The sequence below is a fragment of the Antechinus flavipes genome, chromosome 1 (assembly GCF_016432865.1).
Source record: "Antechinus flavipes isolate AdamAnt ecotype Samford, QLD, Australia chromosome 1, AdamAnt_v2, whole genome shotgun sequence".
In the NCBI taxonomy this organism is placed as follows: Eukaryota; Metazoa; Chordata; class Mammalia; order Dasyuromorphia; family Dasyuridae; genus Antechinus; species Antechinus flavipes.
Window position 1 is genome coordinate 467,037,922 of NC_067398.1, and position 27,092 is coordinate 467,065,013.

The window sequence follows — 27,092 nt, forward strand, 5'->3', positions numbered from 1 at the left end:
TTTACCCAATTTTATGCCAGTAATGCTATAATCTGAGTACAATGTATGAATATTTTAAAAAATATAACCTCCCCAAATTAACAGAAAATGAAATAAAGTAATTAAATAATTCTCTTAGAAAAATAATCGAATAAACTAATAATTAGTTGCCTAAGAACCAAACTGATTTATAGATGAATTTTACCAAACATTTCAGAAAAATAGGTAAAAGGGGATTTTTCCATAAAATTTCTTTCATAATACAAACATGCTTTTGATAACTAAACCACAAAGAATGAGAGGAGAGACAGACAGACACACACACACACACACACAGAGAGAGAGAGAGAGAGAGAGAGAGAGAGAGAGAGAGAGAGAAGAGAGAGAGAGAGAGAGAGAATATTGTAGATCTGTTTCCAATATTAATGAAAATTGATGAAAAATTTTAAATCAAATAGCAGCAAGGAGAATACAGCCACATATCACAGAAGATCATATATGCCTAGGTAGAATTTATGCCAGGGATGCTGGGCTAATTCACTCACTATTAAGTATGACTGACCATATAATAATTTTTAAAAATCATCTAAATATATCAGTGGGTGCAGAAAAAGCTTAAAAAGAAATATACAATCATTTCTTTAAAAATGGCAGAAAGCATAGGAAAATAAAGGAAAACTTTTTTTTTAAATAATAAGCATTGGCTTTCTAAAACTTACAACAAAAACTAAATGTAACAGAGATAAACTTGAAAATTTCTTAATGAGACTGGAATTGAAGCAAGAATTTCCTTATCACCACTATTAATTCAATATTGAACTAGAAATGCTAGCAATAACAAAAAGACAAGAAAAAGAAACTGGAGAAATAAAAATAGGCAGTGAGGAAACAAAACTATCACTGCAGATGAATGGTATACTGAGAGAAATCTAGATCAATTAAAAACTAATGAAACAATTTTATCAAAGTTGCACAATATAAAATTAACCTCTACATAGTAAATCCTCCACATTTCTATATGCTACTAATAGAGACCAGAAGGAACAAATAAAAATAAAAATTCCATTTAATGCATATAAAATGAAACACTTGAGTGTTTACCTGCCAAGACAAACCTAGAGAATATATCAATTATAAAAGCAATTATTCAATTACAAAACACTTTTCACACAAATAAAGACGATTGGAGAGATATTTAATAGCTCATGGGTAGGCCTCACAAATATAATATTAATGGCAATTCTACCTAAAATAATTTAACAAACAGTGGAAAAATTATTTTGTGGACTTAGAAAAAAATAATAAAATTCATCTGAAAGAACAGAAGAAGTTCAAGAAAAGCAAAGGAACCAATTAAAAAAAAAAAAGTAAGGCAGTTTAGCAGTTCCAATTTTAAACTACATTATAAAGTGGTAATCACCAAAATAATCTGGTATTAACTAAGAGATGGAGTAGTGGATCAGTGGAATAGATTAGGTGCCTACTGAATGCTAGTAAGGCATTACAGTAATGTAGTGCTTTTGATAAACCCAGCGATCCAAGTCTGGGGACAAGATCTCATTACTTGACAAAAATTTCTGGGAAAATTGAAAAGCAATTTGGTAGAAACTAAGCATAGAATAATATTTCACACTGTATACTAAGATAAAATCAAAGTCTGTACATAATTTAGACATAAAGAGTGGTGTAAGCAAATTTAAGAGAGCATGGACAATTTTACCAGTCGGATGCATGGATAAGAGAAAAATTTATGACCAAATAATAGAGAGGATCATTGGCAGTAAAATAGATAATTTCATTACATTAAATTAAAAAGGTATTGCAAAACCAGTGCAGCCAAGATTATCAGCAAATAATTTTTATAGCAAATTGTTCAGATTAAGTAGTTATTTATGTCAAATTATGAGAATATAAGTCATTCCCCAATTTCTAAGTGATCAAAAAACAAACAACGATTTTTAGAAGAAGTCAAAACTATTTCTAATCATATGAAGATTATGTGGTTAGATCAAGGCATAAAGAATATTATTTTGGCAGCAGTTTGTTAGATGGATTAGAGTAGAGGGGAATCTTGAGTCAGGAAGAGAGATTAGAAAGCCCTTGCAATAATCTAAACAAAAAGTGGTGAAGGACTGAATTAAATGAAGAAAAGGGGTCAGAGGCAGGAAGATATTGTGAAAGTACACCTTTTGAGATTTTTGAGATTTGATTCAATGAATTGAATATGTGGAATAAAAGAGTCCAGGATAATTCTGTTATTATAAACTAAAAGGATGGTGATGCCCTCAATAAAGTTTGATGGGAAAAAGCTAAGAATTTTGATGGGAAGATGATGGAATTGGTTTTAGATATGCTGAGTTTAAAACATCTTTAGAATGATAATTTTGAAATATGCAAGTGAAATTGGTCTGAGGCAAAATCAAGACAATGGAGCAAAGGCAGAAAACTCACACAAATTTCTACCAAACAACTCCATATTCCTTTAAATAATAATTCTAAACACATTTTAAAGCATCAGAGCACCCCAAAAAGACAGGATAGAACATTTTTCAGTCAAAGACAACTTAGGTCATCAGAAAAGGCGGATAGCACCAGAGTGGGAGCCCAGTGCATAGTGACAGTACAGGAAGCACCATCACAATGCTGGCCCTGGCCCTGGCCCCCAGTCTTGGGCCCCATCAGTAAAATAGAAACAGGTCTAGAGACCGCTAAATCAACTTCAGTACTGTGGTTTCTAGACCTTTCAGCCCAGAGACACAAAAGACAACTTGGAATGTTAGCAGAAAAGGTCTCTGAAATCAGGATGGGAATCCAGCATTCAATCCCAGCACAAGCCACTCCAGTGCAGTCCCAAGACCTGGCCTGGCCCGCAACCCAGTGCCAGCAAATCAGGACTTTATTGCTCTAGCAGGGACCGTCCTAACAATTCCAGGACAGAAAAAAAGGGCTTTTGGGGAGGTTCTTAGAAGGATCTCTAAACACAGCTTGGGACTGTGCACCCTCTCCCCTGGAAACAGAGCCCTTCTTTAATAAAGAGTTAAAAGCCAAGTAATAGAAAAATGATCAGACAATAGAAAAAAATTTCTGACTATAGAAAGTTACTATGAACTGCTGAAAAGAAAGTGTATTCCTTTCTGTCTCCATTACATTTTCTCCAGAGATCTATCATATCTAACTTTTCTAGTATTCTATGTACCTCTTTGACTTCTTTCTTATTTATTTTCTGGTTTGATTTATTTAATTCTGAGAGTGCAAGGTTAAGATCTCCCACTATTATAGTTTTACTGTCTATTTCTTCTTGCAGCTCTCTTAATTTCTCTTTTAAGAATTTAGATGCTACACCACTTGGTGCATATATGTTTAATATAGATAGTGCTTCATTATCCATGCTACCCTTTAGCAAGATATAGTGCCCTTCCTTATCTCTTTTAATTAGATCAATTTTTGCTTTAGCTTGATCTGAGATCAGGATGGCTACCCCTGCTTTTTTGACTTCACCTGAAGCATAGTAGATTTTGCTCCAACCTTTTACCTTTAACTTGCATGTATCTCCCCGCTTCAGGTGTGTTTCCTGTAAACAACATATTGTAGGATTCTGGCTTTTAATCCATTCTGCTAACCGCTTCCTCTTTATGGGGGAGTTTACCCCGTTCACATTTATGCTTAGAATGACCAATTCTGTATTACTTGCCATCTTGTTAACCCCGGTTGATGCTTTTCTCCCTTCTTTCCCCTTTCCCCCCTTCCCAGTATTAAGCTTGTGAACACCACTTGCTTCTCAAGCTCTCCCTTTTTAGTATCCCTCCCCCCGCCTTAGAGTTCCTCCCCCTATCTTACCCCTTTCCCTCCCAGTTTCCGTATTCCCTTCTTAGCTTATTCCTTCCCTTTACACTTTTCCCTTCTCACTTTTCAATGAGGTGGGAGAAGTTTCACCATAGATTGAATATGTCTTAAGATTTTTCACTTAAAGCCAATTCTAAAGGCAGTAAGATACCCACTATATTCATCCCCCTCCATTCTTTCTCTCAGATATAATAGGTTTCCTATGCCTCTTCATGAGATGTACTACCCCCACTTTACCCTTTTTCTGGTACAATGTCCTTTCCACATCAATTTCTAGAACAAGGTATACATGTATTCTTTATACATCTATATAGTCGAAATTTAGTTCCCAAGATTAATCTTTACCTTTTTAGATTTCTCTTGAGTTCTATATTTGTAGATCAAACTTTTTGTTAAGTTCTGGCTTTTTCATCAGAAATAGATGAAATTCGCTTACTTCGTTGAATGTCCATCTTCTTCCCTGGAAAAAGATGCTCATTCTCGCTGGGTAAGTTATTTTTGGTTGTATACCAAGTTCCTTAGCCTTTCGGAATATCATATTCCAGGCCCTTCGATCTTTTAATGTGGATGCTGCCAGATCCTGGGTGATCCTTATTGTGGCTCCTTGATACTTGAATTGGGTTTTTCTAGCCGCTTGCAATATTTTTTTCTTCGTCTGAGGGTTCTGGCATTTGGCCACTATATTCCTTGGTGTTTTGATTTTAGGATCCCTTTCAGTGGGTGATCGATGAATCCTTTCAATGTTTATTTTTTCCTCTGTTCCTATGACTTCTGGGCAGTTCTCTTTGATAATTTCCTGGAAAATAGTGTCCAGGCTCTTTTTTTCATCATTCTTTTCTGGGAGTCCAATGATTCTCAGATTGTCTCTCCTGGATCTGTTTTCCAGGTCTGTTGTCTTCCCCAGAAGGTATTTCACATTCTTTTCCATTGTTTGATTTTTTTTTTTGGATTTGCTTGACTGATTCTTCTTGTCTCCTCAAGTCATTCAATTCCAATTGTTCAATTCTGATTTTCAGTGAAGTATTTTCTTCACTCACTTTTTAAAAATCTTTTTCTAATTGCCATTGAGTTCTTTTGTTCTGTGGAATTTTTTTCCATTTCGCCAATTTTATTTTCCAGTTCACCAATCCTATTTTTCAAGGATTTTACTTCTTTATCCACTCTCTCTTTAACTGACTTCTCCAGGCTCTTTTGCCAAGCCTCCCTCTCTTTTTCCCATTTTTCTTCTAGCTCCCTTGTGAGAGCCTTTTTAATCACTTCTATGAGGTTCATCTGTGCTGAGGAACAGATGATCTCCTCCTTTGGGGATTCACCTGGAGACTGTCTGTTTTTAGTCTCCTCAGGATTTAGAGTCTGCTCTCTATCTGTATAGAAGCTGTCAAGGGTTAAAGTCCTCTTCAGTTTCTTGCTCATTCTGTCTAATAATCAAAATCAAACTAGCAAAGAAAAACAGAAAAAACTGGAGTCTTTCTTTGGGGGAGGGGCTGGGTGTGTTACCGAGCTTCTTCTACAGACTGTGGGGGGCAGCAGTGAGGCACTAGCCCGACTGTGCTGCGCCTGCGCTCTGAGATCCCAGAGCGTGCTGAGTCACTGTGGGGGGAGAAGAGGGCGCGGCCAGGTCCCGAGAGACTCCAGCTGTTTGGGGTTGTATTCTTCAGCCCCGGTGTTTTTAGCTTCTCTGCTGGGCTGCTGACTTGCTGCCGGAGCAAAGTATCCAAACCTGTAGCGAAGCTCTCCCCGCAGAGACGGCTGCGATCACTCCCCACCCCCTCTCCAGTCTGCTCTTGTGCTCTCCCTGCCGCTGCCCGCCACCTGCACCCGATCTAAAACCGTCCCAGCCCTCCAGTAAAGACAGACCTTTCTTGGCGAATCTCAAGGATGGCTTCTCTTGGTAACTATTTGTGGGTTTTTTTTCAGTCAAGCATTAATTCAGAGGCTTGTAATGATATGGATAGTGAGAGAAAGCGCGGAGCTTACACAGCTGTATGCCTCCTCTCCGCCATCTTAACCGGAAGTCCCCTAGAAAGTTACTATGATGACAAGGAAGATCATAACACACATTCAGATGATAACAAAGTCAAAGCTCCTACTTCCAAAGCCTCCAAAAAAAAAAAATTATGAATTGGGCTCAGATCATGGAAGAGCTCAAAGGGAATTTTGAAAATAAAGGAAGAGAAGTAGAGGGAAAATTAGGAAAAAAAATTGAGAGAGTGCAAAAGAGAGTACAAAAAGCTAATAAGGAAAAGAATGCCTTAAAAAGCAAAATTGACTGGGGGCAGAGCCAAGATGATGGAGAAGGCACATGCGACTTTCTAAGCTCCTCTCTTACCCTCACTATCAATATTATATCCAGTCTCAAAAATAGGCTTGACTGCTACAACTCATAAAGATTAGAAGTACATCAACTCACCAGCCAAAGATTATCTGGAATCTCACCAGAAAAGATTTGTCCTCAGGGCTGGGAGAAGATCAGCCTGGGCAGGGAGAGAACTAGAGGCTCCCAGTGGAGCCCCAAACCGGAAGTGAGAGCACAGATCGCAGCACAAGCTCGCATTCCCAACCCGAAGTATGGGGCTTTTCCTTGGGGCAGTTGCGAACTTGCAGGGCAGAGGGGAACAGGGGCAGCCTCTAATCTGCACAGTGTGGGGCTCAGCTTAAGTCAATAGAACCTTTTCTGGTTGATTTGCTTCTGGGCAGAGACTTCCTGTCCTAACTGGGCCATTTGCTGGTCATCTACTAAGACCCACAGCCTCACAAGGGGCTCTAGCCTAGGGCAGTAACACTTTCACCACTTAGTCTCTAGCTTTAGGGCAGTCACTAAACCACATAGTTCCACTGGGCATTTCTGTAACTAGGCCTGTGCTAAATCACCTCTGGTTGGGGGAAGGGGAAACTTTCATTCAGAGCACTCCCATACCTCCCAGCAGAAGCCGGTTTACATCTTTCCCTGCTCTGCAGAGGAAGCTGGTAACCCCCCTTGCCCTGAAGGCAGACCCTAAAGGCTTTAAAAAATGAATAAAAAAATGAAAAGGATCATCAATAGCTTCTATACAGAAAAAGAGCAGGTCTGCAACCACAAAGAGACTAATAACAAACAGGCACCAGACAATACCCCAAAGGGGAATGTTACCTGTCCCCTCTTACATAAGGCTCTCATAGAAGAGACCATTAAAAGTCTCAAAAGAGAGTTAGAAGAAAAATGGGGAAAGGAAAGAGAAACTATGCAAGAAAGTTATAATTTGCTGAAATATGAATTGGAAAAGGTAAAAAATTCCAGGAAGTACAGGGAAATAAAATTTGTGAATTGGAAAAAGTAAAAAAATCTCTGGAAAGTAAGATTTGTGAATTGGAAAAGACGAAGAATTCGCAAGAAAGTGGGATCTGTGAATTGGAAAAAGAAAATAATTCACTAAAAAAAAAATAGTGAAATGGAAAAAAAAAATTCCATAGAGCAAAACAATTCATTTAAAAACTCAATTGGACATATACAGAAAGAAGTTTAAAAAAAAGCTAATGAAGAAAATAATTCATTAAAAATCAGAACTGAACAAATAAAAACTAGTGATTCATTGAGACAGCAAGAATCAGTCAAGCAAAACTAAAAAAAATGATAAATTGGAAAAACCATGAAATATCTACTTGAATAAACGACAGACTGGAAAAGAGATCTAGGAGAGATAGTCTGAGGATTATTAGATTTTCTGAAAATTATGATGAAAAAAAGAACCTAGATACTATTTTACAAGAAATCATCAAAGAGAACTGTTCGGAGGTATTAGAATCAGAAGGTAAAATAGGCATTGAAAGAATTCATTGAACACCTTCTGAAAAAGACCCTAAAATAAAAACTTCAAGAAATATTGTGTCCAAATTTCAGAACTATAAGATTAAAGAAAAAATTTACAAGCAGCCAGAAAAAAAACAATTTAAATACCAAGGTTTCACAGTAAGGATCACCCAAGATCTGGCTGCCTCCACATTAAAGCATCGAAAGACCTGGAATCTGATATTCCAAAAGGCAAAAGAACTTGGAATGCAGCCAAGAATAAACTCCCAGCCACGCTGCATTTTCTTCCAGGGAAGAAGATGGGCATTTAATGAAACAAATGAATTCCATTTGTTTCTAAGGAAAAAATCAGAACTAAACAAAAAAATCTGATCTCCAACCATAGGACTCAAGAGATGCAGAAAAGATAAAAGGAACTCTTGAGAATTGTATTTCTGTTGTGGATATACAAATACAAAAAGACTATATGTATAATTTGATTTTACTGATATAACATAAAAAAAAAGGGAAGTAGAAATGGAAAAGGGATAATGTCAGGAAAGGGGGAAAGGAGGGATAAAAAGAGGGAAACTACATCCCACAAAGAGGCAAAAGAAACTTATATCTGAGGGAACTCAGAGAGGGGGAGGAACATTGTATGAATCTTACTCTCATCAGAGTTGGCTCAAAGAGAAAATAATTGACATACTTGTTTTACAGAAAATCCTCTCTCACCTCATTAAGAAGGGGGAGAGGAAAATGGAAAAGAAAAAGACTAATAAGGAAAGGGTACAAGGAAGGGGAAGAGATTCAAAGTGGGAAAGGGAGGGATCCTAAAGAGGGTGAGCATCGTGATACAAGTGGGCCCATAAGTTTAAAACTGGGAAAGAGAGTCAGGGGGGCAAGAAAAAGAAAAGCATAATCTGGGGATATTAGGATGGCAGGAAATTCAGAATTAGTAATTTTAACCATAAATGTGAATGGGATGAACTCTCCCATAAAGAGGAGGCAGATAGAAGACTGGATCAAAAATCAGAACACTACAATATGTTGTTTACAGGAAACACATTAAAAGCAGGGAGATACATACAGAGTAAAGGTAAAAGGCTGGAGCATTTTGCTTCAGGTGAAGTCACAAAAGCAGGGGTAGCCATCCTTATCTCAGATCAAGCAAAAGCAAAAATTGATCTAATCAAAAGAGATAAGGAAGGAAACTATATCTTGCTAAAGGGTAGCATAGGCAACGAAGCAATATCAATACTAAACATATATGCATCAAGTGGTATAGTATCTAACTTCCTAAAGGAGAAGTTAAGAGAGCTGCAAGAAGAAATAGACAGCAAAACTATAATAATGGGAGATCTCAACCTTGCACTCTCAGAATTAAACAAATCAAACCACAAAACAAATAAGAAAGGAATTAAAGTGATAAATATAATAGAAAAATTAGGTATGATAGATCTTTAGAGAAAACTGAATGGAGACAGAAAGGAATATACTTTCTTCTCAGCAGTTCATGGAATCTATTAAAAAATTGACCATATATTGGGACATAAAGACCTCATAATTAAATGCAAGAAGGCAGAAATATTAAATGCTTTCTTTTCAGATCACAATTCAATAAAAACTACATTCAGCAAAAGCTAGGGGTAAATAGACCAAAAAGTAATTGGAAACTAAACAATCTCATCTTAAAGAATGATTGGGTGAAACAGCAAATTATAGACACAATTAATAATTTCACTCAAGATAATGACAACAATGAGACATCATACCAAAATTTGTGGGATGCAGCCAAAGCAGTAATAAGGAGAAATTTTATATCCTTAGAGGCTTGAATAAAATAGAGAAAGAGAAGATCAATGAATTGGGCTTACAACTAAAAAAAACTAGAAAAAGACCAAATTAAAAACTCCCAACCAAATACTAAATTTGAAATTCTAAAATTAAAAGGAGAAATTAATAATATTGAAAGTAAAAAATACTATTGAACTAATTAATAAAATTAAGAGTTGGTTCTATGAAAAAACTAAAAAAAATAGATAAGCCTTTGGTAAATCTGATTAGAAAAAGGAGGAAAATCAAATTGGTAGTCTTAAAAATGAAAAGGGAGAACTTTCCACCAATGAAGAGGAAATTAGAGAAATAATAAGGAGTTACTTGCCCAACTTTATGCCAATAAATTTGATAACCTAAGTGAAATGGATGACTACCTCCAAAAATATAGGCTTCCCAGATTACAAAGGAGGAAGTAAATTGCTTGAATAGTCCCATTTCAGAAAAAGAAATAGAACAAGCTATTAATCAGTTCCCTAAGAAAAAATCCCCAGGACCAGATGGATTTACATGTGAATTCTACCAAACATTTAAAGAACAATTGGCCCCAATGCTATATAAATTATTTGATAAAATAGGGATTGAAGGAGTCCTACCAAATTCCTTTTATGACACAGACATGGTACTGATACCTAAACCAGGTAGGTTGAAAACAGAGAAAGAAAATTATTGACCAATCTCCTTAATGAATATTGATGCTAAAATCTTAAATAAGATATTAGCAAAAAGACTAAAGAAAATCATCCCCAGGATAATACACTATGATCAAATAGTATTTATACCAGGAATGCAGGGCTGGTTCAATATTAGGAAAACTATCAATATAATTGGCCATATTAATAACCAAATTAACAAAAATCATATGATCATCTCAATAGATGCAGAAAGGGCATTTGATAAAATCCAACACCCATTCCTATTAAAAAACACTTTGAGAGTATAGGAATAAATAGAGTTTTCCTTAAAATAATCAGCAGCATCTATTTAAAACCATCAGTAAGCATCATATGTAATGGGGGAAAACTGCAACCATTCCCAATAAGATCAGGAGTGAAATAAGGTTGCCCACTATCACCAATTACTATTCAATATTGTATTAGAAATGCTAACTTTGGCAATAAGAGTTGAGAAAGAGATTAAAGGAATTCGAGTAGGAAATGAGGAAACCAAATTATCACTCTTTGCTGATGATATGATGGTATACTTAGAGAACCCCAGAAATTCTACTAAAAAGTTATTAGAAATAATCCACAACTTTAGCAAAGTTGTAAGATACAAAATAAACCCACATAAATCATCAGCATTCTTATATGTCACTAACAAAATCCAATAGTCAGAGTTACAAAGAGAAATTCGATTTAAAGTAACTGCTGATAGTATAAAATACTCAGGAATCTATCTGCCAAGGGAAAATAAGAAACTTTGTAAGCAAATCTACAAAACACTTTTGACACAAATTAAGTCTGATCTAACCAATTGGAAAAAATATTAAATGTCTTGGATAAGGCTAGCAAATATAATAAAGATGGCAATACTACCTAAACTAATCTATTTGTTTAGCGCTATACCAGACTCCCAAAAAACTATTTTAATGACCTAAAAATAATAACAACAAAGTTCATATGGAAAAACAAAAGGTCAAGAATTTCAAGGGAATTAATAAAAAAAAAATCAAATGAAGGTGGCTTAGCTGTAACCAGATCTAAAAATTATATTATAGAGCAGCAGTTACCAAAACCATTTGGTATTGTGCTAAGGAATAGATCAGTTGATCAGTGGAATAGATTAGGTTCAAAGGACAAAATGGTCAATAACTATAGAAGTCTAGTGTTTGACAAACCCAAAGACCCCAGCTTTTGGAATAAGAACTTACTGTTTGACAAAAATTGCTGGGAAAATTGGAAACTAGTGTGGCAGAAATTAGACATTGACCCACACTTAACATCGTATATCAAGATAAGGTCATAATGGGTTCATGACCTAAACATAAAGAATGAGATTATAAATAAATTAGAGGAACACAGGATAGTTTACCTCTCAGACCTGTGGAAGAGGAATGAATTTATGACCAGAGAAGACCTAGAGATCATTACTGATCACAAAATAGAAAATTTTGATTATATCAAACTGAAAAGTTTTTGTACAAACAAAATTAATGCAGACAAGATTAGAAGGGAAGCAATAAACTGGTAAAACATTTTTACAGTCAAAGGTTCTGATAAAGGACTCATTTCCAAAATATATAGAGAAGTGACTCTAATTTATAAGAAATCAAGCCATTCTCCAATTGATAAATGGTCAAAGGATATGAACAGACAATTCTCAGATGAAGAAATTGAAACTATTTCTAGCCATATGAAAAGATGCTCCAAGTCATTATCAATCAGAGAAATGCAAATTAAGACAACTCTGAGTTACTACTACACACCTGTCAGACTGGCTAGAATGACAGGGAAAGATAATGTGGAATATTGGAGGGGATGTGGGAAAACAGAGACACTAATACATTGTTGGTGGAATTGTGAATACATCCAGCCATTCTAGAGAGCAATTTGGAACTATGCTCAAAGAGTTATCAAACTGGGCATACCCTTTGATCCAGCAGTGTTACTACTGGGCTTATATCCCAAAGAGATCATAAAGAAGGGAAAGGGATCTGTATGTGCACAAATGTTTATGGCAGCCCTCTTTGTAGTGGCCAGAGCCTGGAAACTGAGTAGATGCCCATCAATAGGAGAATGGCTGAATAAATTGTGGTATATGAATAATATGGAATATTATTGTTCTGTAAGAAATGACCAACAGGATGATTTCAGAAAGGCCTGGAGAGACTTACATGAACTGATGCTGAGTGAAATGAGCAGGGCCAGGAGATCATTATATACTTCAACAGCAATACTATATGATGATCAATTCTGATGGATCTGGCCATCTTCAACAATGAGAAGAACCAAATCAGTTCCAATGGAGCAGTAATGAACTGAACCAACTACGCCCAGTGAAAGAACTCTGGGAGATGACTAAGAACCATTACATTGAATTCCCAATTCTTATATTTTTGACTGACAGCATTTTGGATGCTTCAATTCACAGGCTAATTGTACAATATTTCAGAGTCCAATTCGTTTTGTACAGCAAAATAATGGTTTGATCATGTGTATTATTGTTATCTAATTTATACTTTAATATATTTAACATCTACTGGTCAGCCTGCCATCTAGGGGAGGGGGTGGGGGGGAAGGAGGGGAAAAATTGGAATAAAAGGTTTGGCAATTGTCAATGCTGTAAAATTACCCATACATATAACTTGTAAATAAAAAGCTATTAAAAAAAATAAAAAAGCAAAAGTGACCAACTAAGAAAGGAGGTACAAAAGTTCACTGAGAAAAGCAATTTCTTAAAAATTAGAATTGAGCAAGTAGAAGCTAGTGACTTTGTAAGAGTTCAAGATACAGTAACGCAAAACCATGAAAAATTAAAAAAATAGGAAAAATGAGAAATATCTCATTGGAAAAAAAAGCCTCATGTAGAAAAAAGATCCAGGAAAGATAATTAAAAATGATTTATCTATCTTAGAGTCATGATCAAAAAAAGATCATGGACATCATCTTTCAAGAAATTATCAAGAAAAACTGTCTTGATATTTTAGAACCAGAGGACAAAATAGAAATTTAAAGAATTCATTGATCATCTCCTCAAAGGGATCCCAAAATGAAAACTCCCAGAAATATCAATAGCCAGATTTTGAGTCAAAGAGAAAATATTGCAAGTATCCAGAAAGAAACAATTTAAATATAGGGATGCCACAATCAGGATAACACAAGATTTAGCAGCTTCTACATTAAAGGATTATAGGCATTTGAATATGATATTCTGAAGAGCAATGGGGTTAGGACTGCAACCAAGAATACCTACCCAGCAAAACTGAGTATTATCCTTCAGATGAAAAAGTGGATATTCAATGAAATAGAATATTTTCAAGCATCCATGATAAAAAAGACTAGAGCTGAATGGAAAATTTGATTTTTAAATATAGGACTCTGGAGAAGTATCAGGAGGTAATCAGGAAAGGGAAATTATCAGGAACTTAAGTTTATATTTCTACATGGGAAGATGATACTTGTAATTCATCAACACTTTCTCATTATTATTAAGTTAGAAGTGGTGTACACATACATACATATATAAGCAGAGGACATAGGTATGAGTTGTATATGAAGGGATAATATTTTTTAAATGAAATTAAGAGGTGAGAGAGAAGACACTGGGAAAAAGGTTAAGGGAAAAGTGGAATGGTGTAAATTATTTGTTATTTAAAAAGAGGCAAGAAAAAGCTTTTACAGTGAAGGGGAAGAGGGAAAAGAGAGGATGAGTGAATGAACCTCTTTCTCATCAGAATTGGCTCAGATTGGAAATAACATTCACACTCAATAAAGGTATGAAATTTTTTCTTGTCTTGCAAGAAAATAGGAGGGGAAAGGGATATGTGGGGGGGTTGATATGAAATGGATATATTGGGAAGGGAGTAGTCAGTAGCAAAACACTTTTGAGAAGGAACAGGATTGAAAGGAGAGAGAAAATAAATGGGGGGGGAGAAATAGTTAGCAGTAGTAATTATAAAAAAAGAACTTTGAAGCAAATTTCTCTAAGAAGGCCTCATTTCTCAAATATAGAAGGAATTGAATCAAATGTATAAAAATAAGATCCTTGACCCAATTGATAAATAATCAAAATTTATGATCTGTGTCCAAAAGGCTATAAATTCATGCATATACTTTGACCTAACAACACCACTACTAGGCATGAATATCAAAAAGGATTTTTAAAAAAGGAAAATGACAAATATATACAAAAATATTTATAGCAGCTTTTTTCTTAGGGCAAAAAAAAATTGGAAATGGAGGGGACATCCCTCACTTGAGGAATGGCTCAATAAAATGCAGGTGTGTTTGTGACTGAACATTGTTGTTCTATGGGTTATGATGACTATCTGTTTTCAGAAAAAAACAAATAAACAAAACCTGGAAAGTCCTTTGTGAAGAGAAGTAAAGTGAAATGTGCTTTATACAAAGTAATAGCAATTTTCTGGGATGACCAGCTATAAATGACTTTACTATTCTCAACAGTACAATGATCCATGAACTACTCTGAAGGAACTTATGATGAAAAATCTTATTCATACCCAGAGAAGGAACTAATTATGTCTAACAATAAATTGAAGCTCCCTCTCTCTGAACTTTATTTTTTTGAGGATTTTTTTTCATTAGGGTGGGAGACATCTATGTTTTCTTTCACAACATAGCTTTTATGGAAATGTTTTCTATAGCTTCATTTGTGGTTTCTTAATTGGATGTGGGGATAAGGGAGAGAACCTAGAACTTAAAAATGAAAAAAAAAATATCAAATGTAAAAAAAAAGTTTTAAATGTAACTGGGGGAAAATATTAAATAAATAAATCAAATGCCAAAAAAAAGAAGAACTATTAAAGGTACAATTGGACTGCTAATGAAGGCAAAAAAATGAGTCATAGTAAGACTAAATCTCAGGAGAGGGAATTAGGTTGTATATATAAATCTAGATGTCATTTCATAAAGATCACAATTAAACACATGGATCTTAAGGTTATTTACCAAGAGAGCAAGTAAAGAGGAACAAGAGAAGAAATAATAGACAGAATTCTGGAGAAATGTCCACAATTTGGGAATGTGATATGTATAATGAGCCAGCAAAGAGATTAAAAAGAAATAGACACAAAGTAAATCAGGAAAAACTAGTGTCATAAAAACTAGAAAGGAGAGAGATCTAGAATGGGAGGATAGTCAGCATTTGACAATGTTGACAGCAGACAGCAGACAGGCTGGATTATATGAAGGCTGAAAAAAAGACCATCAGATCTATTCGGTGAGGCAATTAAGGTTGACTACCCCAGGGTTGCACAGTTACAATGTGTTAAGTGTCTGAGGCTGGTTTTGAACTCAGGTCCTCTGACTCCAAGGCCAGTACTCTATCCACTGTCAGGTAACTGCTCCTAGATCTAGTAATTAAAAGATCATTAATAACTTTGGAGAGAGCTATTCCATTATATTCATTATACCATTCAAACATCAGTATGTTCTAATCTCAATTACTTCAAAGAGGACCATAAAAGAAACCTTTACAGAAATAATTCATAATATTGAAAATATTTTTTACCACTTATATACTCATATTCTGTTTTGAATTTTAGTTATAATTTGTTTCTTTATTTGAAGTTTTATTGATTTCTTTTTACAATCCAAATATTCATGAGGGCCTCTTGTAGCAAAGTAAAACAATTATAAAGTGATGATATAGTGATTTCTTTCAAAAGTTCAAAAGTCAAAAATATTCCACATCTGTAGCACTTTTCTTCAAGTCTCAATTTAAAAAAAGTTTTTAATTAACAGTATTCTATTTTTCTTTATCTCAACCCTTGGAAATAAAGACAAAAAAAGAATAGATTCCTTGCAACAAATATTATATATTCGTGTATGTATATGTGTGTGTTTGTGTGTATGTATGTGTGTTTGAGTGTGTGTGTGTGTATGTGTGTGTGTTTGTGTGATTCTTCTTGTATATATTGTGAGCTATATTAGAGCAAGTGTAACATAATTATTTTTGGACCTCCCACAGCATTTACAACAGCACTTTGAAACATTGGGCATATAATAACAACATTAATGAGTGAAAGAAAAAAGAAAAAACATATTAGGATTTAGGCTCAAAAGGCTACATATCCTTAGGCTCCAGAAAATCTCAATAGAACCTAATATGATTATAGATTTAGAGCTGGTATTTAGACCTCTCATTTTTACAAATAGATAAAATCCCCACAAAGATGAAATGACTTGCCCAAAGGCATAAAGAATCAAAATCCATGATTTGCCCCAAAGGCATAAAGAGTCAAAATCCAGTCTCAGGCCCTCTGATTCTAAAGCCAGGATGCCTTCCATAGCAACACACTGCAACCCAGTTACAATGAATCACCTTATTTGTTATAATTACTCTAATTGCAGATATATTCACTTCTGCACTTCATTGCTCAGATACATAAAATATATGTGTGTACATGTCTATGTCTATGTATTTGATCCTGAACATTATCTCTTTTTAGAACTATTTAAGTAGTCAAGTAGTTAGACCAGCCCACTTCTCCCTGGAATAGTCATCCATAATAATAAAATATATATATATTATATATGAATCATAATTTAGCAACCACTAGTGTTGGTTCCTAATCTAACAAAGATGACATTTGGCTGAAATGTATGGGAAAATGGCTTAAGTGTTACTCAGCTATGCTACAAATTCAGAAGTTAAAAAAAAGGAAATCTAGAATTAGTCATTCATGAAGAATTTTAATCAAAACGTTAGAATATTCTGTCATGAATGAAATTATAAGAGACAGAGTTTGTGTGGCCTGATTAATCAATTTATTAGTTAGGTTAGTAATAACCAATAATTGGAAGTCATTTGTCTCTTGTGATTACTAAAGATTCCAAGTGAGCATCCCAGGGACCTTTAAATCTCATTATCTTCCTCTTGACAATACATCAATGAGATCTCCCTTGGCAAAAGTAAAGCAATCAGGATTGGGGGACATTTTAATGAGGAAGTGGGCTTAGAGTTCTCAGCTTCTCCATATTACTTCATTGTTAGGATGTGGTAAGAAGGCAGTTAGGAAAAGTGCACTGGCCATGAAATCCAGCTTCCTCTAAGAATCTTGATCAGAAAACCCACTCCAAAATAGCTTAGTCTCCTTTTTATAAACCAAGTCATCCCCAATTTAATGAAAAAGGAGCAAAACTAAAAAGACTTGGGGGAGGCAGATAATTTGTGTCTGATGGCTTCTATTTACAGGGTAAATAAAAGCAAGGATCCCAGTCCAGACAGATGCCTTGGGGACTGGGAGTAATCCCTTATTTATTAGTCCTTCTTGACATTCAGGGTTTAGGATCTGAGGAAATAGTTGGATTCAAAATACAAGTATTAATTATAAATAATATACTCCAACATTCATTTTCCTCACACTTACCAGAATTCTGGAGTGCTACAAGTATTTGCTTCATTTTTGCATTTTCTTTCCTTAGCTCTTGGTTTTCATTAATCATTTTTTTTAAAGAGCCAAATAGATTTTCTTCCTCCTTTCTTCCCTGTTCATCTTGGGAATCCATCCAGGCAAGGGAGGAGTTTTTGTCTTCTGTAGTTTGTGAGATCACGTCTGCTGTTTGAGGCTGTGTTGTTTCTGTTATCAGTGGCTTCTGTAAGTATGTTCTTCGAACATCTACTTTTCTTACCAAACCAGAAGTGCTGGGAGGTAAAACAGGGGTTTCATAAAGGAGCCTCCTTTTTTTGTTTGGCACACCGACATCATCTTCAACCCTTTTGTAGGCTTGGAACTTCTCGTCATCGCTGACATTGTTTCTTTTCAGGTACGAATTTAAAAAGGGATTATCTGAGACCCTTTTCCTTGCAGGGTGAAAATTGCTGAGGAATGTATTTTCTTTAGTAGAATTCATAACTAAGAAAGTGGAAAATGACAATAACAACAATATTATATAAGGAAAGTTTTATTTTTTTAATTTAATTTTTTTTTTTTAATTTACTGAGGCAATTGGGGCTAAGGGACTTGCCCGGGGTCACACAGCTAGGAAGTGTTAAGTGTCTGAAGTCACATTCGAACTCAGGTCTTCCTAACTTTAGGGCTGTTTCTCTATCCATTATAACAAGTAGCTACCTCAGGAAAGTATCATCTTTTAAATAAATAATCCATCTTTAAAAAAAATTAATTATTTTGTCTTGTCATTATTGATTTTATATAAATTCTCTGCCAAAATTTTACTTCCAAGAATCAGAGAGTGGGTTATTTCATGAATAGAAATATTCTACTTCATAATATTTATGTAAATTTCATAAATAGAATTCACAGATAATATTAGAAACAAGAGTTCTGAACTTTTCCTTATGAAAATCCATTCAAAGTTCTAGTCATCTGGATAATAGCTGAAAATCTTATTGGAGCACCAGTAAATATCAAGAAATCATGTGGATCTAGTCTATTATACTTCTATATCAAAAGGATTCAGTTTTTTAAGGACAGTATAAATATCCCATCTTTTTATTTGCAAAGGATCAAATTAGACATTCTCATATGTTCTTTGGGTATGTGTGTGGGACTCTGAATCTTTCTCTGCATGTCTATCACACACACATAAATATACACAAATTATTTATAGAATTGTTACTGTAAATTATCTAACAAATCTCACCAGATGAAAGAGATTTTAGAGTTAATTACAATGCAATTAGCAATGCTTGATTGCTTACATGTACAAGAACCTCAAATAAGATTGATAAATAACTTGCCAAAAGGTGCAGGCACATAAATTCACACATGATTTTAATTATATCAAGATTAAAGTTACAGTGATGCACCATCTATAACTAAAAATCACCCAGTTTAAGCAATTGTCTCAGGGCAGTATGGTTTCTCTTTTTGTGTCATTAAAAATATGCCCTAATTAATAAAATCCATGATTATCAAACAAAAGTTTTCATATTCTGAAGTCTTTTTTTCTCCTTTGCTGGAAAAATTTAAAAATTTAAAAAATCAACAAAACAATTCAATCATCACCTATTATGATCCAGCTTAAGGTTACGCAAACAAAACTTAATTTTTGATTCTTATTGACTTTAATATATATAACTGTAATATATATAACTGTAAAGATAGCGCTAGTTTGATTAACAATTTTACTATTTCCTTTAAACAAGCACATTGGAGTTATAACTTAGTCATAGAAAAACCTATCTCAAATTGGTAGAGAAGATAAGACAAGGAAGATAAGACAAAAATAATGAATGTTGGAAGGGCTGTGGGCACACCAAATTAATTTTTTTGTGGATCTATGAATTAATGACTTCATTCTGAGAACTTATTTGGAATTACATGCAAAAATCACTCAACTATCCTTACATAGTGATTCTCTCTCCAAAAATGCATGCCAAGGAGGCAAACCCAGAAAGAAAAATCCCAACTGTACCAAAATATTTGCAACACTTTTTTTCAGTGGAATGGCTAAATAATGGATATGTCTATATTAATGAAATATTATCATGCCTTAAGTTAACAAGTAGGAGAAAATAAGAAAAACATGGGTAGATCATTATAAACTAATATAGAACTAAGTATTATCAGAACAATATTTACAATGATACATTAATGTGAAAACAAAAATAATAAAAGGTCTTAAGATACTAGATTAATGTTAATAACCAATCTTTATTCTAAAGATAGGTGATAAAATATTTTCTTGTTTCTTAAGAGTTTGGGGATTATGCTTGTTAACTGTCAAATGTCCTCTGTCTCTTTCTGTATCACACACACACACACATATACACACATACAATACACACCCATACCACTGCCTTTTTTGGTATAAGGAAATATTAAAGATGATAAGAGAATAATATTTGGAAATGATTGCTATAATGAAAAACATCAATAAAATACAAAATAAAATAATTTGGACAATTATAGAAAAAACAAATGTAATAAAATAGAAAACAAAATTAAAATGATTTTATATTAGGATCATAGAGTTTAAAGCTATGAAAAGTGATCAATGAATTGAGATCATTTCTTTAAGGGAAATTGGGAGCCATCTCTTCCAAATCTTCAAAAAAAAGCAATTGTAATTCTTGTTCATATAAGTAAACTATTCATGACTGAAAGTTCCACAATTTCTTTTAGACACTAAGTGCTTATTTACTCGTTGTCAGTAAGTTTATTCTTCTGTTTAACCATATTGCCAAAAAAGGTAATTCTGTGTTTATATTTATAAAAAAGAATTTTGACCTTTATTAATGGTGAAACTTAGAATGTATTATTAAATTAATGACGAGTGAACATCTATAAGAGGAAGCAATGATTATAAAGACAAAGAGAGGATGGAGTATCAAAATTAGGCAAGGCCAAACTGAATTAATTTACTTTTTGGCAGTGCTGCTATACTGATAAAGAGAATGCTTAAAATTTACCCAACATCAATACAGCATCTGACAATGTCTCTAAATGTGTTCTTATAGAAAATAAAGAGAAATGTGGGTGAGCTAATGGAATAATTAGATGAATTTAAACATATTGATCCAAAAAGGAGTAATTCACAGTATAATGTCAACTTTGAAGAAAGTCTCTAGAAAAATATCCTGGAAAATCTGTTCTTAATCCTATTTTTGAATCATGTCATAGTCATAGTCATCTCCCAGAGTTCTTTTGCTGGTTCAGTTCATTACTGCTCGATTGGAACTGATTTGGTTCATCTCATTGTTGAAGAGGGCCAAGTCCATCAGAATTGATCATCATACAATATTGTTGTTGAAGTATATAATAATCTCCTGGTCCTGCTCATTTCACTCAGCATCAGTTCATGTAAGTCTCTCCAGGTCTTTCTGAAATCATCCTGCTGGTCATTTCTTACAGAACAATAATATTCCATAATATTCATATACCACAATTTATTCAGCCATTCTCCAATTGATGGGCATCCACTCAGTTTCCAGTTTCTGGCCATTACAAAGAGGGCCACAAACATTCTTGCACATACAGATTCCTTTCCCTTCTTTTGTATTTTTTTGGGATATAAGCCCAGCAGTAACACTGCTGGATCAAAGGGTATGCACAGTTTGATAACTGTTTGAGCATAGTTCCAAATTGCTCTCCAGAATGGCTGGATGTGTTCACAATCCCACCAGAAATGTATTAGTGTCTCAGTTTTCCCACATCCCCTCCAACATTCCGCAGTATCTTTCCCTGTCATTCTAGCCAATCTGACAGATGTGTAGTGGTATCTCAGATTTGTCTTAATTTGCATGTCTCTAATAATGACTTGGAGCATCTTTTCATATGGCTAGAAATAGTTTCAATTTCTTCATCTGAGAATTGTCTGTTCATATCCTTTGACCATTTATCAATTGGAGAATGCAAGTCAAAAAATATTGACAAGCTAGAATATTAAGAAACAAACTAGAATGCTAGGATAAACCTAACAAAATGAAACTTAATAGACAAACTTGAGCTTTACATTTATGTTTAAAAAATCATTTTTTTAGTAAGGATAAGATATTTGGTGAGTGTTTTTAATAGAATCTAAGCTTAATATGTCCCTTCTAGCTTTGTTGTGGCAGAGAGACTTCTGTAGCTCAAAGAAACTATGAGCTGTACTGTGCAGGGTTATGCCAGATGGACAGTTCATAGTACAGAGTTGTGACAAAAGATGATACGTTGGAGAAGGAAAAGGCAAACCTCTCCAATATCTTTTGCAAGAAAACTCCACAAACAGTATTAAAGCAATAAAAGAAATGGCTTAGCAGTATCAAACCTAAAACGATATTATAAAGCAACACTCATCAAAACCATTTGGTACTGGCTAAGAAATAAGAGGGGTGGATCAGTGGAATAGTTTAGATACATATGACACAATAATCAAGGCCTTTATAACCTTGATGAACCTAGTAACTTAGCTTTTTAAAACTTTAATGGAAAGACTTTTGGACTCAAAATCAATGAACCTAACTTCCAATTCTAGTTCTCACATTTTTTTGCTTTGTAATTTTGAAAAAAAAAAAAAAAACAGTTAATATGCCTGGTCCTCAGTTTTCTTAGTCTATAAAGTAAATTAGTTAGACTAAAAAAAAAATAAGATTTATGTGGTATTTACTATGTATAGATCAAACACCATGCTAAGTGCTTTATTATTATTATCTTATTTGATCTTCACAACAATCCTAAGAGATAGGTGGCATTATTTCCCCCATTTTACAGCTGAACTAAGGCAAAGGATTAAAATGACCTGTTCAGTGTCACAAAGCTAATAAGTGTTAGAGGCTAGATTTAAACTTAGGTCTTCCTGACTCCACACCCAAGCACTCTCTTCACTGTATCATTTATCTGAAGGTCCCCTCTTACCTGTGATAGTTTATTCTATTAGAATAATCTATTAATCTAGAATATGTCTGCAGGCCCTGTAATTTTACTGCACAATATAACTGATCTTTTTTTGAGATATCCTAAATCCATAATTGAACTGTTAAGAAAAAGCTGAATAAATTCTTGTTAAAAGGGGAGTGTAAAATGAAATATGTAATTCATCATAAAAATAACTTCTTCAAAAAATGTTTTGAATAAAGTTTCAGTCCTTAAAATGTGGCTTCAGGTATATGGTTAGTTCTGATACATGGAACAAGCTTATTCCATGATAATGCCAGATAGATGAAAGATTCTCATTAAAGAAACCCCAAAGATTACCAGATAATGGTGGTTTGTACAAGAGGTTCTTATCTTCTAGCAAAATGAAATGTGGTCTTTTGTACAGCATTTTCAAAAGAAAAATATAGTGTTATACTAAGAAAATGTTATAAAACAAATTTTGTGATTGAAGAATGACTTGAGTTTTAAATGTATATGAAAAAAGATGACTTTCTACTTCTTAAGAAAAAAAATTTACAAATGTAAAAGAAAAAGAAAAAGTTCTGATGAAACAAATGAGAAACTGGCAGAGACAAAAATCTGTTACAGGAAATTTAAAAAACAAAGTAATCGGCTAATCATCAAAGCTAAAGTGAGGGAAATGTGAAGAAGTACTGCCAAATACAAAGAAAATTACCTTATTTGCTTAAAAAAAAAGAAAGAAATGTACTTTATAAGCATTTGGAAAAGATAAGACTGTCTTGACACAAAGCACACAAATTAAGAATACCGAACAGATCAAGGAATCAGGGAAGTAAAGAATTCCCTGCCCTTGAAGTTTGAAAGCAGTGTGACAAATATCTGAACTAATAAATCTTGTCTCAGGATAGAAGCAAGACTAAGCTGGCAATACACTCTGATGACATGAATGGATCGCATTTCCCAAATTGTTTAAATTACTTCAATTATTCAAAGGTGAGTTCAGGTTCAGAAATAACTACATGCTTCCTTGTGACCCTCAGAGTTTAAATGAGTAACAAACATTTTGAGCAGCTAGTACATGGATGACCCACTTGAGATTTCTTTATTTCTTTGGCACTGAATTCATAAAACTACAAGAGACAGTTTTCCATCAAAGATGACACTGGTAAGGAAAAAAAAAATATCCCTGCCATTGGCACTAAAGGATAATGGGAAGCATAAAGTGAAAGGAAACATTATAGTAGAAACTGGGTAATCATTAGCAACAATTCTCTAAAAAAGGTACCTCATGGTCCACAGAAGCTAAATATTAAAGTAAAGAATTTCTGAGTGTTTAGAGATTGTTGACAAAAGCACACAGCAGAGAGGCCTGCACAGAGCTCTTGGGCTGAGCCAGAAGGAGATATTTGCAGATCACTTTCACAAGATGAAGTGTACTTATGTTAGTAAAACCGTCTAAAATGATGGGAAGTGTTTGAATGTCTTCATGGAAAGAAGCATTTCAGATCCCAGGCTTGTAGTTTTGGCCTTTCTCTGATTGGTGATTCAATTACACTTCAATATAAAAGAAAAAGGAAGGATTTGATTTGAAATCATATGACAACATTTTATTTAGGAAAGCCAACATTTCAAACTGATCTTAAATAAGAACAAACTAGTCTATGTGTCATTGAAAAAGAAATTCCATGTTTTGAACACTTTCAAACAGTTTTTACAATGACTATAATAATTGAAACTGCACTTTTCAATAACTTTTTTCTTCATGAAATGACAGTCCATTCTTTTCTATAAAATAAGAATCATTTGGCTGAGTCCTACTGAGTAATATACATCATCTATTTTCCTTTTCTAACAAATAGCCGCCATTATCATTTAACATTTATGGACATTTGCCCTAATAATAAACATGTTGCTAGATTCTTCAATGACCCATAATCATATTTTCATTTTGAAATATTGTTTTTCCAATGGGAATGGGAATATCTAATTAAAATGTTATTGATCTTATTTTTTTCAAGCTGATTTTCTATCATCCCTTTCTTGCATTCCCAATCTAAATTCTTTCCCCTAAAAAGCTAGAATCCCTAGCTTCTTCCAATGCTCAGATCAAGCATCATTTGTCTTAGGTTGAAGAAGAAAAACAATATTAACACCATTAATGTATTCTTCATTTAAATACAGGCATTATTTCTGTTAGAAATAAATTTATTTAATTTATCATTAATCTATATCCAAGACATTCTGGTTTGGAGAGAGTGATGTTCAAACTGGTTTGCTCTCCCAAATTCACTGACCTGACTATATCCCAGAAAATTTAACATTAACATTTATGGGAATTGGAATAAGAAGAGATACAATCTAGGTTAACATTCCATCACACTCCTCTAGGACTACTTTTTTCCAGGAATCAATGGGGGTCTTCCCATTCAATTGGTGTACCTCCCTTTCTCTGAAAGAGAATACTTCCTTTGGGTGAGTCCTAACACCATTTTAAGGGTGGAAAAGGCAATAATATTATCTAGACAGGTTTAAGAATCAGTTTATCAGTCAATAGGCATTTATTAACAAGCATCTACTTTGTTCAAGGGAATGTATAAAGTAATAGGGACCTAAGGAAGGTTGAAAAATAGTCCCTGCTCTCAAGGATCCTATAGTATAATAGAGGAGAACATGTGTAAATAACTTTAAACAAACAAGATAAATATAGGATACATTAGAGAAATCATTAGAGAGGAGACACTAATATTAAGGAGGATCAGGAAAAGATTCTTGCAAACAATGGGATTTTAGCAGAAGATAGAAATGAAGTTACAGACTTGGGGAACTCCCAGACAGTATAAATGCATGGAATTAGGATAGAATTGGGAGATAAGAGTGTCTTGTGTGAGGAATAGTAAAAAGGCAAGTGTCACAGTCAGTTGATAAACAATTTTAAATGCCTGCTTCTTTTCATTCTTGGTGCTAAGTAAACCCTGGGGATAGAAAGAAAGGCAGAAGACAATTTGTAATTTCAAGGAGGTCAGAATCTAGTGGAGAAAATAACATACAAATAAATATATAAAACAAATTATACATGGGATAAATAGGAAGTAATTATATATAGGATAGTAAATAATTATAATTATTAAATAATAATTATAAATAATATAATGATTATATCTTATATATTTATATATTATATCTTATATATTTATATATTTTATATAATTATTATTATATAATTATATGTAGGAAAAATAGGAAGTAACAAATAATCAAGAGTTAAGAGGAATTGAGAAAGACTTCATTTAGAAGTTAATTTAGCTAAAATTTGGAAGAAATCACAAAGGAGAGGAGGCATAGATTAAGAGGAAAAGCATTATTTGCAAAGCAGAGGGAACAACCAGTAAAAATCCCCAGTCAGAAGATGGAGATCTTTTGAGACAAATAGCAAAAGAACAATGTCACTGAATTGCAGAGTACAAGATACAATATAACATATAAACATTGTAAAGGTCTGAAGTAGAACACATTATGCAGGACCTTTGAAGTCCAAACAGAAGGCTTTATATTTGATCCTGAAGATAATAGGAAGTCACTAGGGTTCTTTGAATTGGAGGGTGACAACATAGGTAGGCAGGTACTTTAGGAAGATCACTTTGAAGCTGAGTGGAGGGTGTACTGGAGTGGGAAAAGGCAGGGGAGGCAGGGAAACTGCCTAACAGACTCTAGGCAGTGGTCTGCATGTTACTTTAGGTCTAAGGACTCTATAAAGGTGGTATCAATGACAGAGGAGGGAAATAAGGTACATATAAAGGATATGACAAAGGTAAAATTAACAGGATTTGTCAACAGATAATATGGGAGGAAAAGAAAGTTGAAGACTTAAGGATAACAACTAGGTTGAATGAAAAACTATAACAGAAGCAAGAAAGAGAAAAGAGTATAGGAGAAAAATATTGAACTCAGTTTTGGACATGTTGAATTTTAAACATCTGTAGGATATCTACTTCCCAAAGTCCGATGGGCAGTTAGAAATACAAAACTAGAGATCAGCAGATAGATAAGGAATGGATAAGGAACTTTCAGAATCCACAGCATAGCATTATTGATAATTGAATCCTCAGGAGCTGATGAGATCTCTAATTAAAGAGTAGAGCGAGAAAAGAGGGCTTGGGGTGGAGTTTTGGATGACATGAGGTTACTGAGTAGAGAATTAAGAAGGAACACTGAGGTGGGAAAGGTTAAAAAAAAATTGTCACAAAAAACTAAAAAGAATAATATTTAGGGAATCATAGTGTCAAAAGTTGCAGAAAAGTTAAAAAAGATTTGAGAAAAAATGATAAGACTTGGAAGTTAAGATATCATTGGTAACTTTGGAAAGTCAAATTTCTCTCTTAATCCCCTTCCCAAGATTTTGAAGAGGCTTCATATTGAATATGGATTTCTTTTTAAAATTTTTAAATAGCAGCCTTTTATTTTCAAAATATATGAAAAATTGTTTTTCAGCATTCACCCTTGCAAAACCTTGTGTTCCATTTTTTTCTCCCTCTTCTCTCCCCACCTTCTCCTCTACACAGCAAGTAATCCAATACAGCTTAAACATATACAGTCCTTCTCTACATATTTCCACATTTACCATGAAGAGAAGAAAAATCAGATCAAAAAAGGAAAAAAGATAAAAGGGAAAAAAAATGCAAGCAAACAACAACAACAACAACA

General features: G+C 34.0%; 1 protein-coding gene across 2 annotated transcripts in view; it reads right to left on the minus strand.

Annotated features, from left to right (window-relative positions):
• LOC127543843 (uncharacterized) overlaps positions 1 to 27,092 on the minus strand; it is a 148,287-nt gene that overhangs the window by 81,477 nt on the left and 39,718 nt on the right. For both annotated transcript variants that reach the window (XM_051970166.1, XM_051970165.1), the window contains exon 4: positions 17,478 to 17,963. In XM_051970166.1, coding sequence (XP_051826126.1) covers positions 17,478 to 17,961 — 484 coding nt within the window. In that variant the 5' untranslated portion in view covers positions 17,962 to 17,963. The remainder of the gene's footprint in view (positions 1 to 17,477; positions 17,964 to 27,092) is intronic.